General features: G+C 47.5%; 1 protein-coding gene across 17 annotated transcripts in view; it reads left to right on the top strand.

The window, feature by feature from the left end:
* PAX2 (paired box 2) overlaps positions 1-18,736 on the top strand; it is a 130,955-nt gene that overhangs the window by 83,993 nt on the left and 28,226 nt on the right. For all 17 annotated transcript variants that reach the window (XM_033148647.1, XM_033148656.1, XM_033148651.1 and 14 more), the window contains 2 exons: positions 11,815-11,990; positions 15,674-15,800. In XM_033148647.1, the coding sequence (XP_033004538.1) occupies positions 11,815-11,990; positions 15,674-15,800 (303 nt within the window). The remainder of the gene's footprint in view (positions 1-11,814; positions 11,991-15,673; positions 15,801-18,736) is intronic.

Below are 18,736 nucleotides of genomic sequence, written 5' to 3'. Positions count from 1 at the left end.
ATAAGTTGGATCACTTTTGGAGCAGAGGGGCTTGTCAGCTTAGTACAGTGGTACCTCGAGTTACAAACTCCTCAGGTTACAAGCGCTTCAGGTCACAAACTCTGCTAACCTGGAAGAGTTACCTTGAGTTGAGAACTTTGCCCCAGGATGAGAACGGAAATCGTGTGCAGGCGGCACAGCGGCAGCAAGAGGCCCCATTAGTGAAAGCACGCCTCTAGTTAAGAACAGTTTCAGTTTAAGAACAGACCTCCAGAAGGAATTAAGTTCGTAACTACAGGTACCACTGTATTCTGCTCATTATCTCACCTTACTGAATATACCCCCCCACACACACACACCTCCCCATACACACCAAGTCAGAGTTATCTGGCCTTCACATGTCCCAATATGTTACAAGCTAAACGTAGTTTTGAATTTATTATTCATTCCTTTGTTTGTTTCATTAGTTTCAGTCTGGATAGCTCGCTTGTTTCAAGTGTGGTGCTGATGACGCCAAGTTTCATAGAATCTTAGAATCGTAAGGGTCCCCAATCTCGGCCAAAATTTGCAGGTTCAAACCCTGCATGGGACAGCTGCATATTTCTGCGTTGCAGGGGGTTGGACGAGATGATGCTCAGGGTCTCTCCAGTTCTATGATTCTGTGATTCTACCACCAGAAGGGGCTTACAAAATTCATAAACAGAACAAAACAGAAATGGTCTAGCAAGTCAAAAACAAAACAAAACATCCATTTGAATAAGAACGCTTCATCTTAGTCCCTAAACCCTTTTAAAGGAGGTTTTACATTGCTGACTGAAGTATTCCAGGGCGGTGCATTGTCAGGAAGATCATTTCACAGCGTTTCCGTGCGCTGCTCTGGTTCACCAGAAGCGGCTTTGTCATGCTGGCCACATGACCCGGAAGCTGTACGCCGGCTCCCTCAGCCAGTAACGCAAGATGAGCGCAGCAACCCCAGAGTCGGACACGACTGGACCTAATGGTCAGGGGTCCCTTTACCTTTACCTTTTAACTTCCTTCTCTGGCCCAGCTCCCCTGAGCAACTTGCTGCCTTGTGCTAGCCAGCTCAGGCGTTTTTTAAAAAAATACCCCTTGCACTGAGTTTGCAGATTCTTTCTGCAGTCTTTAACATATAAGCAGTCTGCGTATTATTTACAAACGATCTTCATTGAGATGCTTATACACTTCATTACATGGTGGTGCTCTCCTTTTGTCAAGCTCATATTTGCATTATTTCATGTGCTTCATTAAGTACGCATTTATTTATGCACAGACCATGGGAAATGCGCCAGTCCCCCAAAAGAAAGCCTAAAAACACTTACTAGGGAATAAAAGCCTCATTGGAGACCACAGGGCTTACTTTTGAGTAGAGATGCATAGGTTTGCACTGCCAGCTGCTTATCACTGGATGCAGGGCATGTGTTCCAATTTGGGGAATATTTGACATTTATGTCCTTAGCGAGTGACACCCTCGATCCTGCGCGTGTAACTGTACATCTGTCTAGTCTACATTGTGAATCGTGCCTTCAAACATAATTTTTAAAAGCTTGTGAAGAGTTGGATAATTCCAACACAGGATCCAGGCCCACCTTACCCATAGAGGCTAGTGGTGCAGGGTGCCAGGCGAGAGTCTGGGGAATGCCAAACGAGCGCACTGAGTGAGCGAGGGTGCGTGTGCCGCTCCCGCCAAGCGTCAGCTTGGTTTTTTTCCCTTTTAGCCTCCAGGCGCCAAATTCTGTGGGGCGCCAGAAGGCTAAAAGGGGGGAAAAACGAGTCGATGTGCAGCGGGAACGGCACACGCACCCTCGCTCGCAGCGCCGTCTTAAAGGGATTGGGCGCCCTGGCGCGACAATCCCTCGGCGCCCCCGGTGGGCCGCCTCTCCGCCCACCTCCCTCCCGCGCTGGCCGCCCCTCGGGAGGGGGGGTGGCTGAGCGGGGGATGAGGGGCATGGCGCTGCAAGCCGGCCGCCCTCCGGAGCCCCAGCTGGAGCGCTGGGAAGGGCGTCGCAAAGCCCCGCGCCGCTCCAGCGCCACGCCCCTCATCCCCCGAGGGGCGGCCAGCGCGGGAGGGAGGTGGGCAAGCGGGGGATGAGGGGCGTGCGCTGGAGCGGCGCGGGGCTTTGCACGCCCTTCCCAGCGCTCCAGCTGGGGCTCCGGAGGGCAGCCGGCTTGTAGCTTGCCCGCCGGCGGGCGGGCGCGGGTTGGGGAGGGAGCGCCCGGTATGCCAGCGGGGTCGCGGGGGAGCCCTTGGGGGGCCTGGCACCCTGGTGCACCACGCCACCCAGCCCCTATTATGAGACGGCCCTGCTCGCTCGCTCAGTGCAGGCTCGCTCACTCGGTGTGCTGCCTGCTGTGGCCACCGCCGCATGAAGCAGCCAGTTGAGCCAGGAGGCGCCGCATCCAGCCTCCACCTCTTCCCTGCCGGAGGAGCTGCCCCCCAGCCGCTGCCCACCTCCTCCAGCCCTTAAAAAGGTCAACAACTCTGAGAAAGGGGGGGGGCATCGGAGGGATTTTTGCACCACGGCGCCGGATATGCTTAAGATAGCCCTGACAGGATCGTCCTCATCAGCACCATCATGACATGCGCCTTGTCATTTCCAAAGGGGGTTTCGTATTCTCCCTTGGGTTTTCTGAGGTCACTTGATCCTCAAAAAAAAAAGGGATGAACATTTTTGCATACATTTTGCAGAAATGGGCAAAAATTCATTAAGAAGCCACAACTGGAGAGTAGGGAGAAAAACCCTTTTTTCCTTCTTCCTCCCTGTTGACCGAGTCAGCAATCAGATTACCCTCACCAGTTTAAAGCAAATCATAGTCCCACCTTTCACAGACCCTCCAAGTGTCCCTATTTTCCAAGGACAGTCCCAGATTTACAGACGCCGTCCTGGTTTCTGATTTGATCCTGGAATGTCACGCTTTTCCTTAGGATGTCCCTATTTTCATCAGAGAAATGTTGGAGGGTATGAGGTTATGCAACCCCCAAGCCAAGTGACTATACAATCTTTAGAAGACCTTTGAAGGCAGCCCCGTATAGGAAAGCTTTTTTTTAACGTTTCGTTACGTTTTTATATACGTTGGAAGCTGCCCAGAATGGCTGAGGCAGCCCAATCAGATGAGCAGGGTATAATTAAGAAAATTATTATTATTGTGATTATGGAATAGGGTGTCCCTATTTTCATTGGAGAGATGTTGGAGGGTATGCACGACTGGTGTGCCCCATGCCATGCATTTGAGAGGAACCTGTGCCAGGGGAACTGTGTGCGATTGTAAACACAGTTTACAAAAGCACATTCTGTGGGGTTGGTACCCAGGTGAAGCTGCTTGTTATGTGTTGATCAAAAATAGGTGGGAAGCCTCTTTTTCTGGGGGGTTTTCTGGGTTCGGTCACGTGGGAAATTGGGACAAGAATCCCTTTCCCCCCTTGCTCCTTGGACAGTTTGCTTGAGGAAGGGTTCCTAGAATTTGAACCGCCGGTGTTGTTCAGCCTCTTGTTGGGCCCAAAGCGTGGGGGCAGCGGGGAGGAGAACCGGGCCTTTCTGCGCAGACTGGGGCTAGCTGCTGTGAATGACAAGCGCTGTGTATTGATCGCTTTCTAAACTCGTCCCAGCCGATAGAAGGTAATTAATGACTCCATTTGCCTCAGTACCAAGGAGAACAATTGAGTTTGAAACGGCAACAACTGGCAGTGATGTGAAAGCCCCCCCAAGGGGGATATCTCGGAAAGACGCTGACTGGCCTTGGCTGCTTTGGGACACAGGGGCACAGCTGAGGGGGGAAAGAGCTTTGGCGGTGGGGGTGGGAAGCAACAGAGAATGGGTTAGAGGGAGAGGAAAAGTTTGGGACAGCGGGGGGCTTATATTAGCCAGATAATTTCAAAAAATAAGGAGTGCTTTGGAGCAGTGATATCTGTTTGTCTTGGTTGAATATCTCCCTCAGGCCAATTCCACTCACAAATCTCCCCCTTTGAAGTGCTGTAGGCTGCATTAGTCCCAGGGGAGAGTGTTTAAATATAGAACCATGCTGGTTTCAGACCCTCCAAGTGTCCCTATTTTCCAGGGGCAGCCCTGGATTTACAGAAGCCATCCCAGTTTCTTTTTTGACCCCAGAATGTCCCGCTTTCCCCTAGGACGTCCTTATTTTCAATGGAGAAATGTTGGAGGGTCTTCTTCTTCTTCTTCTTCTTCTTCTTCTTCTTCTTCTTCTTCTTCTTCTTCGATCACTCGTAGCCGAGTAAGGTTGTCTTTCATAAACACAAGTCCATAAGTGACTGGTGGAGGCCAATTCTGGATCCACACATCCTTCTACAGTGGGAACATAGGTTTCTGGGCAGTAATTGGTGAGGGTTTGCCAAGCGTGCCTTCCTCTTAGCACATTTCTCCCTTTTGTCATGAGTTTGAGCATCTTCAAAGGCCATGAGCCAGTGTGGTGTAGTGGTTAAGAGCGGTAGACTCGTAATCTGGTGAACTGGGTTCATGTCTTTGCTCCTCCACATGCAGCTGCTGGGCTAGTCACACTTCTCTGAAGTCTCTCAGCCTCACTCACCTCACAGAGTGTTTGTTGTGAGGGAGGAAGGGAAAGGAGATTGTTAGCCACTTTGAGACTCCTTAGAGTAGTGATAAAGCGGGATATCAAATCCAAACTCTTCCTCTTCTTCTTCTTCTTCTTCTTCTTCTTCTTCTTCTTCTTCTCCTTCTCCTTCTCCTTCTTCTTCTTCTTCTTCTTCTTCTTCTTCTTCTTCTTCCTCCATGACACCTTTAGTAAAGCAGCGCTCGCAGGCCAGTGTTTCCCAGTTGTCAGCGTTTATACTACATTTTTAAAAGATTTGCCTCGAGAGAGTCTTTAAGCCTCTTTTGTTGACCACCAGCATTACGCTTTCCATTTCTAAGTTCGGAATTGAGTAGTGCCATGCTGGTTTGCCGCTTGCCAGGATCGCTGCCGCTTTACCTTCACGTGTTCCGCGAAGTGCAACATAGTGAGGATCTCGGCCACAGACTATATCTGGTTACCGTCTGGTAGGCCTGGAACAGAACTGGGGCCAGTTGTAGACCCCAGGACGTTGATATGCCAGGGGTCTTTTCTGCTGTTTCAGACAGTGGGCCAAGCCAGCTGGAAATGCCACACCTGCACAGACCTCAGCCCTTAGAGAAGCTCTAAACATTGGAGCTGGGACACTACAGAATCTCAATTGTCACAGTTTTCAGGCGGGATATAAAATGGATGGATTTGTGCCACAGAAGTGCTGCTTATTAGTATTCAGAATCTGACGGTTCGCCATTTTGGGGGCCCCTAGGATTCATAATTTTCAACTTCGCTTTCCCGTGCTCTCAGCTCCGACGCACAGATAGGAAGCTTGCCTTAAAACCATGGCTAACCAAGCATTTGAATCCATGCCTCATAGATCTGCCTCGAGCACTTTATCTATTAACAGAAGGTGGGAGTCGCAGAGTGTTGCACCGGCTTCCCTCGGTTAGCATCGTTTATTTTCAGTGCAGAATATAAATTTTAGTATTCTGGTGCAGAAAAATTTATTTGGTGTAGAACCTGAATTTCCTTTCTCGTGGAATATGAACAGCATCAGTGCCTTCCTTGCTGTCTCATCCCCTCACACCCATGTCTGTTGGATCTTTGGGGCTGCAATCCTGTACTCGTCTACCCAGCAGCAGCCCCACTGGATTCCCAGAGACTTGCTTCCAGCCAGATAATTGTGTGTAGGGCTGCCTCTCCCTCCATCTCTCTTGCCATCTCTCTCCTTCTCTCTTTGTACGGGGGGCCTGTCGCATATGATGTCCTAGGTTTGTGTGCAGAGCAGGAATAAACCCCAGAACAGAACTATCAGTGGGACATGATTGATCAATTGAATTCCATAGCGGCTGAAAAATGTGGGATTAAGTAGTGTATTATACGCACAATGAGTTGAGGCATGATGTTCATTTCAAGTTCATTTTGCCGGCCCTCTGCCACCAGATCAGGCAATCAATAGGGGCAGCAGATATCATATATCACCTCTCTCCGTACGAGGGAGAGCACCATAATCTCTCGCAAATTTAGAGTGACAGATTTGTCAAGATCTGAAGGGCCCTGAATAAATGAAGGGAAGGAGAAGCTTACAGTGGCTTGAGAAAGCTCAGGTTTCAGCTCCTGCAAACAAAGTCACAGTGTACACATGCACATTTCATACACAGGCATGAATGCACTATGTGGAATTATACATACAAAGGTGGCTGCAGCAGATTGCATTAATTAGGTTACAGCGCAGTTTGTGCTGCCCAGAATGGAGATGATTTAGCACTCAGGTTTCAAAGCTTTTAGGAGCAATACAACAACAACAACAACAACAACAACAACAACAACAACAACAACAACAACAACAACAGATAGGTAGGTATTTGTGTGTCCGTTATTTCTCTATCTCTGGTGCCATTTGAGTTACCCAGAACCTTTAGCAGACAGGAAGGAACGAGGCAACAACCAAAACAGACTCCACAGAAAGAAAACCATTTTATAATTTCTGTTAGCCTTGCCCCAAGTCACTGTTAAATGCCTACTTCATGTTTTGAATTTCATATATGGGTTGTTTAGGGGGGAAACAATTTGTAGATCTTCATGTATGGGGACTGCAAATGCACATACTGTCGTAATCTGGGCGCCACAGTTCAAGAAAGATACTGACAAGCTGGAACGTGTCCAGAGGAGGGCAACCGAAATGGTCCAAGGCCTGGAAACGATGCCTTATGAGGAACGGCTTAGGGAGCTGGGTATGTTTAGCCTGGAGAAGAGAAGAAGGTTAAGGGGTGATATGATAGCCATGTTCAAATATATAAAAGGATGTCATATAGAGGAGGGAGAAAGGTTGTTTTCTGCTGCTCCAGAGAAGCGGACACGGGGCAATGGATTCAAACTACAAGAAAGAAGATTTCACCTAAACATTAGGAAGAACTTCCTGACAGTAAGAGCTGTTTGACAGTAGAATTTGCTGCCAAGGAGTGTGGTGGAGTCTCCTTCTTTGGAGGTCTTTAAGCGGAGGCTTGACTTTGATGGTGTTTCCTGCTTGGCAGGGGGTTGGACTGGATGGTCCTTGTGGTCTCTTCCAACTCTTATGATTCTATGTGCGATTGTCACCCATGTGTGGTTGCTGTCTGGGTGGCAAATTCACCCCCTTTCATTGCAAAGTCATCCTAGTCAGCTGGGTCTGCAGCTAAACGGGTGGATGACTCTCATCCAAATCTGCTGCGTTAAAATCCATAGCCTAGGAGGAGGATCATGGGGTGCAGATTGATGGAGCATTTAAAAATGCAGGCACAAATCAAACCCCAAGACCTAGGGTTGATGTGAATGATTCGATGAGTGCTACTTGAAAGACCTGGCTCGATAGGAGTGTAGGGGGCCCCCTAGAATTAGGCTTCTCAGCCGTTTTCCATTTTGTGCTGGCATTATTCGGAAGCCTCCAGAGACAGACAAGCGTTCGTTCATCTATGGTGCAATAGCTTTGTTGCCAGTCGGATGGGGATTCGCTTGCACACATGTAAACAACTGTATTGCACCTGATGGCTAATGCTACCAGCACTAAGTTCTGCTACTTAATTGGAATATGGATTGACAATATCTCCTGGGTGGAGAGAATCCCTGCATGCAGAGGACGGTTTGATTCCCAACCCTTGCTACCTTGGACAACAATGCTCAAGCTGCCGGATTCCTCCCACGGCCGGGTGAAGGTTTGACGAGGCCCTGAGCTACTGAAGTTAATGGGGCCCTTTATATGTCCAGCTGTCCTTTGCCAACAACAAATTGTCGCTGTTTTGTGTATGTTGAATATATGCTACATGGTAATTTTTGGACCTAATAGGTATCTAAAGCCATTTGCACGTGCAGAATGTAGGCACCCTATATATAGAAATGAGCAAACCAGTGGTATTTTAGGGAGCAGGCTAGCAGGCCTGACTTACACAGCACAAAACACTGTTGCTGTATGTAGGTTTAATTTTATTTGCTTTTTTATCTTATATTTTGGAAATATATATCCAGGTGTGGTTTTTTCCCCTTTAATTTTTTTTGGGGGGCCCCAAGAGAGTGGGGCCCTAAGCTATGGCTTGTTTAGCTTATACGTAAATCCGGCACTGCTTCCTCCCTATCCCAAGGTAAGGTGACCTTTGCTCTTTCACGCCTGCTGTGGTTTCACAGCATCTCTCAGCAGCCTCCCCAGGTTGATCTTGCCTGAAGAGGTGCTTGGATGTGCCCATTTCTCCGCTCCCTGGGCCCTGCCTTTTTACCTCCTCCCGTCTCCCACAATCGCACAGTGGAGGCCGTTCAATAAATGTAAGCTACTCCAGGCTCACAGGGTGGCGCCGAGGTACGCATTTGAATACATTGATTTGTCCGTTTTGTATTTAGTCCTCTGGAGAGAGAGAGGAAGGGGACTTGAGGATTTTTGGGCCAAAGCTGGTGACTTTCCAGTGCCCTGTTTCACAGGGCAGTCGTCTGGGCTTTTTCAGGTGTGTGTGTGGGGGGGGGAGAGGGGGAAACCCCCCAAACACGGCTTTCAGACAGCCCGTTCTGGCAAAGCAGTGTGATGTATGGGGAGAGAAGGCAGAATGTCAAACAGACTTTTGAACCTGAAATGTTATATAGATTATTTCTCCCCGTCGTATAGATTAGATGGAGCGAAATTCATGCTTGTCCAATAACTGTCATTGACACCCTCCCACTCCTCCTCCTCCTCGACTGCTGCCTAATTCATTTTTAGAGCATCATCCGCGTTCCTCCCCTTGCTTTTCCTTCGGGTTAGGAGCGGCTTGGACATTGAGGCACCCCGGACGTGGGCCCGCCTGGCTCCCAGTTGCCTCTGGCACTGTGGAGTTGCCTACATTTCTCCTTGTGGCATGCCTAGAAAGCACAGGTCCGATCGGTTTTCTGCTTGCCTAAGGGCACCAACTCCTAGGGGCAGAGGGGTCTTCAGCCCCCTCGGTGTTTTCTGGGCGGGCCCCCGTGATGTTGAGAGGGTGTAGGAGGAGCCCAAGGGCAGCACAGTTTGATGGTTGGCTCTTTCTGGGCTCTGCGCTTGGCCGCCTCCTGACAATTTGGTGCCACACATATGACGTCACACATGCACGTGCTGCCCCCACCCCCAATCCTGGACGCAAGATGGTGCCTCTGCACTTGCCCCAGTCCTTTCTAAGTGAAAACCCACTCTTTAGTGCTAGATCGGAACAACTGGCAGTCCGGGAAAAACCTGAATTGCCCTTTGCTCCAATTGAGCACTAAAGAGCAGTTTTCTTCGCTGGTTTTTTTTTGGGGGGGGGAGCAGCAGGAGAAGAGGAAGTGTGTATCTGTATCCCAGAGACTTTGTTTTCATGCTCCTTTCTCCTTTCGCTTGTCCACTGCTGCACCTGTCACCAGAAGTCATGCAACAGCCTAGAATCGGCCATTTTCCTTAAGCTAGACCTAAAAAAAAAGGGTATATTACATTTACCCAGAAATGACTAAGGGATTTATGCATGTAGTTGCCTAGTAGTCACCATGTGCCAGTCTAGGTTTTTAAAAGCATTAACATAAGAACAGCCCTGCTGGACCAGGGTCCTAGCCCAACATCCTCACAGGGTCCGATGTCTGTCCCTACCTACAGATACATTTCAGACTTTTTCATATACTGTTTCATGGCCAACTCAGCTGCATAAAAGGTAAAAAACAAAACAAAACAAAACCCAACACCTTCCTTTGCAACTTTTCTGAGGTCCTGTGCTTTCCTTGCATCTTGCTGAGCCATCCCAAGGTACTAACACTGATCTTAGGTGCAAATCTAGAAAAATGTTATAAACATGTGCTTCCATGTCTCCCATTTCAATCGCTGCTTGTTTTTGACTGGTTCGTGCCCATTATTCCTTCCACTGATCCTCCTGCTGTGAAGTCTACATCTGAATACAGGCATGAGTGGAACCCATGGATTTTGAGTGGGTTTTTTGGGGGGGGAGTCACTCAGTGGAAATGAGATGAGGAGAGGTAGTTTAGCTCCAGCTTCTTCCCCACCCCCACACTGAATGAGAATGTGGGGGGGGGGGTTTGGGGGTTGGGAAGCAAGAGGCTGCAAGCTTGCACTAATCAATATGTAATATTGTCCATGGTCTTACAAGTGATATTGTATTAGGTTACTGTATATAATGCAGTATTGATTATATCATATTGTATAATCACATATAAACTGACACGTATAACAGTCAGGAGGGAAGTGGCACTACCGTAGGCCGCAATGGAGAAGCAAGCTTTGGGCTGCAGGTTCCTTGAGGCAGGAAGCCAAGAGACAAAACTATAGTCTCTATAGTTTGGCTGCTGAAGAGATGCTGCTGGAGGACCCCCCCCCCCCCGGTTGTCACAGGGAGGAAGAGAACAGTGCAAAGTCCACAAGACCCTCACAGACCCGCCATATCTGTCCAACAAAGCTGTCGTTAACGACAACTTGAAATCTGAATGGTGATTCATTGCTAGGCTTTTTGATGTTGTATCTTTGCAAGCACAAGCCAGCTTGGAATGGGGGTATGTGTGTGTGTGGATGCTGTCTGAGGTTCCAGATTATTCCCTGTGTCGGGAGGCACGCACAAAATCGCACCCTTCTGTGCCTGATAACCGAATGCAGAAGTTGGTGAGGACTGCAATAGACAGAGCCTGCCGTGGGAAGAGGACGGGCGATTCCTCAATAACGAATCAAATGTAATTATTTAGTGGTCTGTTTACCTCGTGACAGTGACGTTGGGGCTTGTTTTGAGATCTCGTTATGCAATGGGCAATGCAAATCTACAAAAAATAAGTAAGTCTAAATACGGTTGCATATATACACATAGTACGAAGCTGTTTTCTATCAAAATTTGTCTAGCGTAGGTTGAAGGTGGTATATGAATAACAACTCGAGACCTTAGCCTGATGGAGTGCACATACAAGTAGGATTAAGAAGCAGAGAATTTCTGCCCTGGGGGATAGTAAAGTGGAGCTTTTGTGTTCAGGAGGTAGTGACCGGAGGGCTCAGCTTGGTGTGCAATGCCCAGAGAATTTGACCTGACGCAAAGTGTGTGTGTCTCTATTTGTGCCACAGACAGAGGTAGAAAGATGTGTAGACTAACAGGACTGCAGACGTGTGGGCTGAGGTGGGGGAATCGCACCAGCAGCCTTGAGCGCATGGCTTTTTGTTGCTTTCAGAATGTGGCTCATTAAGTGATTATATGCATTTGGAACTTATGTGTTCCAAATGCACTGGAGACCATTGCTCTGAAAGGCCACCCCTTTCTGTAAAGAGGTACAAATTGTTTGTATCCTGTATGAGCAGGTGTCCTATACTCTCCCCTCACCTCCCCCCTTTCTCTTTCTTTCTTTCTTTCTTTCTTTCTTTCTTTCTTTCTTTCTTTCTTTCTTTCTTTCTCTCTTTCTCTCTTTCTCTCTTTCTCTCTTTTTTTGCTACATGGTATGTAGATTGGGTGATTATATATATATTAAAGAGTAGGAATAATCAGACTAAGAAACTAAGCCCTAATTCTCCACAGCCCAGATTGCACCAGGCTGATGCAAACAGCCCCAAACACCAAGCGAAACGCCATCTCTAGCACAGAGTTCGAGTTTGTGCAGACTGGGCTTGGTTCTGAAGCCTCGATGTTGTTCTCTAAAAGGGGCGAACAGCTCGCACAAAGACACTTGGGAGATGGGCCTGGGATCTGGAGCGAACGTCGCCAAGGTTCCCAGACCCTCTTGCCCAGAGAATTGAGAGGAGACATTGGGTGCTTTTGGCAAGAGAGAGACGACCCTCACTAACGCCCTGTTATCTCTTCCTGTGTCTCGCAGAAGTATCCGAGGGCTCAGTCCCCAACGGCGATTCCCAGAGCAGTGTGGATAGTTTGCGGAAGCACCTTCGCGCCGACACTTTCACGCAGCAGCAGCTGGAAGCTTTAGATCGAGTCTTCGAGCGTCCTTCTTACCCCGATGTCTTTCAGGCATCAGAGCACATCAAATCTGAGCAGGTGTGGACCCAGCTTGTGGGGGTGGGGGAGAAGCATTTGGGATACCTGCAGCTGCAGAAGCTGTTTCACTCCTTCTTCCTTCTTGTACTTGCCTTACTCTGCATTTACAGACCTCAAATTGGTTTCCTTATCACCCCTTCCGCCCCAGGGAACTGTAGTGAGGGGGGGAGGGACAGCCTTTCAACAAGGCTCTCATGCCCTCCTCACACTACAATTCCCAGAATTCTGTGGGGGAAGCCATGACAGTTAAATTGGCGTGAAACCGATATGAGTTTGCGGTGTAAGGCATGTGCAAAGGATGTGCCCATTTTCACGTGCCCACCCTCCCACTTGGCATACTTTTCTTTGTGAGTCCGCACACTCTTTTAAAGTGTGTCAAATCTGCATCTGTCTCGAAAGAACAACGGGCAAAAAAACTCATTTGAGTCCATGGCATGCAGGCATCATTTGCTTCCCCAGTTGTCACCACACACTTGTACAAAATCTGCCTGCACGCTCACACACCCAAGCACACAGGAAGCACATCTCCAACTTACTTTTGAAACAAAATAGAAAATTCTTTCCAGTAGCACCTTAGAGACCAACTGAGTTTGTTCTTGGTATGAGCTTTCGTGTGCATGCACACTTCTTCCTTTACTTTTGAAAGGTGCTGGTATGCACACGTTGTGCTTTAAGGTACATGGAAATGTGCTGCAGAAATACTAGCATGCAGGCACATTTTCTAGAGATGTCTTGTGTCTTCTGTAGCTCCCCCCCAATAAATCGGTTCTTTTCATACCTCCTTTTGGAAACAACTAAAAAAGTTGGAGTTCTTGATGGAAGCGATGCAGAAAATAGTACAAAAACAAGAACTCGGGCCACAATGATGATTCAGTTGATTCAAGTTTTTCAAGTCTCTTACGAATAGATTTATTTCTTGAAGTTTATATACTCGGAGCAACCAGTACACATCGACTTTAAGACTCTATTAGCTGAAGAAGAATCACCGAAACAGGGCCTTGTCCTGGCACATTAATTTCACCTGGTATATAAACTTTAAGAAATAAATCTATTCATAAGAGACTTGAAAAACTTGAATCAATTGAATCATCATTGTGGCCTGAGTTCTTGGTTTTCTACTATTTTCTGCATCCTTTTGGAAACAGACACACATGCTGCTTTCCGATAGTATTGTTTGTACACCTTGAGGCACCTTGGAAGATAATGTTGATAGCAGCCTGTAACTCACACCCACGCTTATATCACTTTGGGAAATGCGCACTTCCTGCAACGCTCTTCAGACAATCACAGCCACTCAAACACGCCATTAAGCATTTGTGAACACACACGCCTTCCACTTGGTTATTTGATCGTGTAAGGACGCACCCAAAATTTGTACACATGCACTCTTGTTGTGCTCAACAGTTGTGTCCTAAAGACGGCAGCAGTCTATATTTTTCCCATCTGGGATACACAAACGAAGGCTATTTGGGAAGATTCAGTTGACCAGATTCTGTGCACATTACCTATAAGACATCAGTGTAATTTTTGTTCTCATTAAGGTCACAGGCAGTTAATTCCCTTCCTCAAGTAGGAACTCCAATAGGAGATGTCACAGCTGAGTGTAAAAACAGTATCTCTTGCACAGAGCTTTAGATAGATATTGTCTAAAGGCTAGTCCTTGGAGTGGGTTTTTAAATATTAAATATTTAATTGATTTATATACCACCCTTCAATAAGTATTTCCTGGGTAGTTCTCTCTCACTCTCACTCTCTCTCTCTCTCTCACACACACACACACAAAAATAAATAATGAATAGATAAAACATTTATTGTAAAATCATGACGCAATCTGTAGCATTATTTTATTTTAATCCTCCGAGAAAAGAAAAAAATGGGCTCCCAAGTTCTATTTTAATATTACAGAACAGTTATCAGAGGACCTGTAAATTCTCATTCTGTTAATGTGCATAGTAATACAGGACTGTTAGGTTGCAAAAACGAGAGGTGTGTTGTTGTTGTTTTTTTTTTAAAAAATGTCAAACTTTAGGCAAGAAGGGTTGAGGAGGCTGAGTGTCATTGACTAAAATGCTCACCTTTGATTTAACAGATCCTTCAGTTTACAGAGAATTCTTTTGAGTTTACTAACGGCCAAACAGAGCTTCCTTGTGCCATCTTCCAACTGATGATGGTGGTGGTTGTGCCCTTGTCAGAAACAGGACACAACCTGGGAGGATGCAGATTTGATATAGTTCAGCAGGAACTCCTCCTCTTTCAGTTCAGCCCAGCCAGCAGAAGCTAAGGACTTATCCAGAATGAATGGAGCATTTCCCCTTTGCTTGATGCCAAGCCCAAGCCCTGCTTTGGAAAGCAATGTCCCTCCATCATCCTTACCTGCCTCCCCCAGGCTTGCCTTTTATCCCCCCAAGCGGTTTGCCTTTAACACAAAGATCAAAAGTCTTTTTTAAATCGCCCCAAGCGGTAAACCAACAATGGAAAAGTGAAGGAGAGGTTGGCTTTAGGCTCCTGCTATCCCCGAGTCCCTGAGTTTATTACAATGAATAACCTTTATTTACTTTCATTAGACTATTAAACACCAGCACAGTCATTCTTCCCCCAGAAACTCTGAATGGGGCCCATAAAGCAAATCCAAAGCCTAATTGAGTTCATTTTAATTTCTCTCCGATCACAGCGAATTACTCCAGTGATAAATCAGGGGGCAGCCTCACCCCCAGCAGAAAGCCTAATTTGCAGCTAATTACAAAACTGATTTCTACAGGAAGATCAATACAAGAAGGAATTGGAAATGACTAGGCAATCGCGGCTGGCCAGGGAGGGCGGCAGGAGGAGGGCAGCTCGCTGGGAGCTGGCATGGAAAGCGGGGACAGGGGGAAAAAAACAAAGCAAAAAGAGCAGAAAATCAGTTTTAATTTAACGTAATATTAATCAGAACAACTTTTCCTGCTTCCCCCCCCCCTCTCCCCTGTAGTCTCTCCGGTTCCCGTGTCTGGTTTGGAGGCTGCCACAATAAAAAGGCAATTACCAATGCCTTTTGGACAGGACACCCTTTTCAAATGCAATGAGTTCTCCCCCTCCCACCCTTCTGTTAGCCATGTGGCCTGCCCCCACCCCAATTTCATACCCCAATGCACAAGGGTTGGGGGAAGCAAGAAAGGAAGCTCTTTTAAAATAAATAAAATAAATAAAAAATAGAGAGAGAGAGAGAGAGAGAGAGAGAGAGAGAGAGAGAGCCCAAGAACGGCTGTGGGGACAAGCTGATCGGCAAGCAAATCCCACCCTTCTCACAATGCAAACATTTTCTGCCCCTAGCAGAACCTCTCCCCACACTCTGCAGTCGCCTTTCCGCACTCTGCGGAGAGAACAGTCAAGTTTTCTGAATCTGCCTTTCAAAGAATGTAGGGGGCTCTCCCAGCCAAACCTCCATCTTGTAGCATCTGCTGGGGAAACCCAATAGAATCTGGCCAATAAGGGGAAAGGAAATTCATAGGCAAGAGGCATGGGTGTGTGTGTGTGTTTGCTGGCCAGAGCTTGCCCTTCCTCTGCTTTGTGCCCCTCTTCTTTGCTTCCATCTGTGCAGGGACCGCATTGCACCTCTTCCTAACGGTCACCCCCTCTTCCCATCTGCCCACTGTTCCCTTCCTTCCAGCCCGTCAATAGAGAGCTTTCTTTTCTCTCTTCCCTAGGGTAATGAGTACTCCCTCCCAGCTCTGACCCCTGGTCTTGATGAAGTCAAGTCAAGTCTATCCAGCTCTGCTAACCCAGACCTGGGGAACAACGTGTCAGGACCCCAGACATACCCTGTAGTGACTGGTAAGTTGCGAGCTCACAGGCCGGAGCCAAAATCCTTTCCTTTCCTATTGTCATTGCCCCGCTTCCGATTTATCCCGAAACCGCGCGGCGTGCTCCCAAAACAGAGGGCGAAGGAAAGGGACCTTGAAAAAGATGGGAAGAAGGAAGGCAGGACTCTGATGGGGGGGGGGGAGAGAAGGGACAGCATTGATTTCCCAGTTGAACCCAATTGGCAGCTTGATTCATCCCCGTCCTGCCTTTTGGCCCCGTAGACTCACAGAATAAATAACTAAACGTTAAGATACCAAATGAAGTCATTTGGACACTTTATAAACTTTTTTAAAAAGCACAAAACTCAGCAATAAAATCAAGCCAGCCCGCACTGAGCTAAAACTTGCCAAACCATAGCTCATCCAAAAGGGCTTTTGAAACCATAGTCTTAACAAAGTACCAGAAGGTTGTGCCTTGGGGAAAGAGGGCAGATGTGCTGTAACTGAGAGAGCCCTGTATTTTTGTGGCCACTGTTTTATTTTCTTCCATTGATATCCCCACATTCCTTCAATCGTGGAAACCAAGGCAGTGCACATGTGGTGTCCAGGCAGTCACCTCTCCCACCCAGGTACTGAACATACCCTGGGACTACTGGTTTTGATAGCCAGGCATTTGGAGGCAGCATCTAATTAGATCTAGGTATATTTGTTAGAAGGGTGGAGGACATATTGAAGCACGTGCTTCCAGAAGTGTTCAGGTTCCGAGGTAAGAATTGGCACCTTGCCTAGACAATAGCCAGTCGCCAGATAGCTTCTTTGAAAACAGGCGTTGGGTGCTGTTGATGCCCACTGGCAGTTAATGATCTGGGCTGGAAGCATGCTCTGTGTGGTCTTCCAGAGTAGATCCTGATGTGAAAGTTGGATTCAGGAGCAAACCCAATTCGCAAAGCTGCTGCTGCTGCTTCAGAGACTGGGACCTCAAGCAGAACTTGGGTCCTCAGGTTACAATTAACATCTCCGTCTCAAATGGATTGTTGACCTAGACCAGGGATGTCCAATAGGTCGATCGCGATCTACTGGTAGGTCCCCGGGAGGTTTTGGTAGATCGCGGTCGATCGCTGGGTCTTTTTCCAAATCTTTGGTAAAATCGAATTTGGTCCTGCCCCCTTGCCCCGCCCTCCATTGTCGCAGAACAGAAGACAGAGTTTACTCATTTCCCAGTGATTTGTTGGTGAGAAGATGCTCCTCCCCCCAAAAAACCCTTTAAAATGGGGCTCTCCTGCTCCCTAAAAAAAACCTCAACAACTTTGCCCTGAACCCCTATAAAACGGGGTTTCCCTCCTCCTTAAAAAACGCTCAACAACTTTGACCTGAACCCAAAAGAACGGGGGTAGATCACTGCCAGTTTTTAATTCTGTAAGCAGATCGCAGTCTCTTGGGAGTTGGCCACCCCTGACCTAGACAACTGCATGCCAAGGCATTGTGCCTCCCATCACCCCGACCGACTGCATGGAATAAGGACAGCACACACTTGACTTTGGATCAAATAAGGCCACAGGTTTATTGAATACAAATGAAAGAGGTTGGGCATATGCGCTGGGTGACCACTAAGTTCCGGTCCACCTGCCAGGTCAACCTGACAAGGAAAACCAGGTGGTTGCTTCATCAGGTCTGCCCCCAAGGCCAGCCCGGCGTCCAAGCCTGACCACCATTGGCCAACTGTGCAGCCAGGCTTGAATCCAGCTCCTGATAGGTGCGGGGGCGCTTTCCACCCCCTCACCTGTTCAGGCAGGATCCCAGCGAGCTGAGCCCCCTTGTGGGGCCATCCACTGCTGACCCATAATTCTGCCTCGCCAGGGAGGGTGAGTGGACTTGCTGAACCAGATTGCAATTCGAAGAAGCTACCCCCTCACCCGGATTGCAGTCAGGTGTCATCAGGAAGCTGACATCAGTTCATTACAAACCCACCCACAATTTTTCCTTTCATGTTGACTAGCTGTACCTAGGTGTGCCGGGAGTGGACTTTTGCGCCTTATGTGGTGAGGAAAGAGCCAAAAGTATACTTTATGCATGACAGCCCGGACCTTTAACCTTGTGGATGCTGAACTGAACTTGACTTGCATCGCCTCAAACCACTTACCCCTTACAGCCGAAATCCTGCTCTTTTAGGCAAATAATTGCATGGCTTGATACCTCCTGTTATAAATCACTGTGGGAAGCAGAAACAATATTTCACCTATAGCAGACCCCAAACCTCAGGTAACCTGCTGACTCCACTCTCCCTATTTCTAGCAGGTCCTAATGAGTAAATGAGCAACACCGCTTGTTTTGTAAACTTGGAAAAAGAGGGCCTGTTTTGGTTTATGAAGATCATTCTCCATGTTGCAGTGTAAAGGGCAGACTCTCATGAACTTGCCTTTGTCTGAGAAAGGGTGAATACAGACAACCAGCTTAATTACAACATGATCATATTTTCTGCCATGTGGTGGGCTGAACATATGTATTCCGGCAAACATTGTTTGATTTCGTTGCATTCTAATGGTGTAGTAGAGGTTAGTGTAGTAGTAGAAGTTAGTGATGTTAGCAAAGAGCACCCCCCCCTACGCACATAGGTGTTTCGTCTTCTGCCTTAGTGTCTGTCCCTTCTCCACCCAACATCACCAGTCATGAATTTCACAACTAGAGTCGTTTAAGAAATGGCCCGTCGTTCCTGTTTCTCCTTCGTATTTTTTTAGATTTCACAATACCAAGTGTTTTTATACTTTGAATGATTTAAATACTTGCCGTTTATGGTTTTCTCCCCCCCACCCCCATCCACTTATATTTTAAGGTGTCTTTCAGTGGGTTTGGGGGTGGGTATTTTTCTTTACCAAGAACCTGTTCTCTTGTTTCTCTAAAGACATCTTAGCTGTCGTGCCTTGTAATGAGGGTGCTGTGTGTGTTCATCTATGGTTAATCTTGATCATT

The sequence above is a fragment of the Lacerta agilis genome, chromosome 5, assembly GCF_009819535.1.
Source record: "Lacerta agilis isolate rLacAgi1 chromosome 5, rLacAgi1.pri, whole genome shotgun sequence".
NCBI classification, from domain to species: domain Eukaryota; kingdom Metazoa; phylum Chordata; class Lepidosauria; order Squamata; family Lacertidae; genus Lacerta; species Lacerta agilis.
The sequence above is the reverse complement of the archived record's forward strand: the minus strand, read 5'-3'. Positions and strand labels throughout refer to the sequence as shown.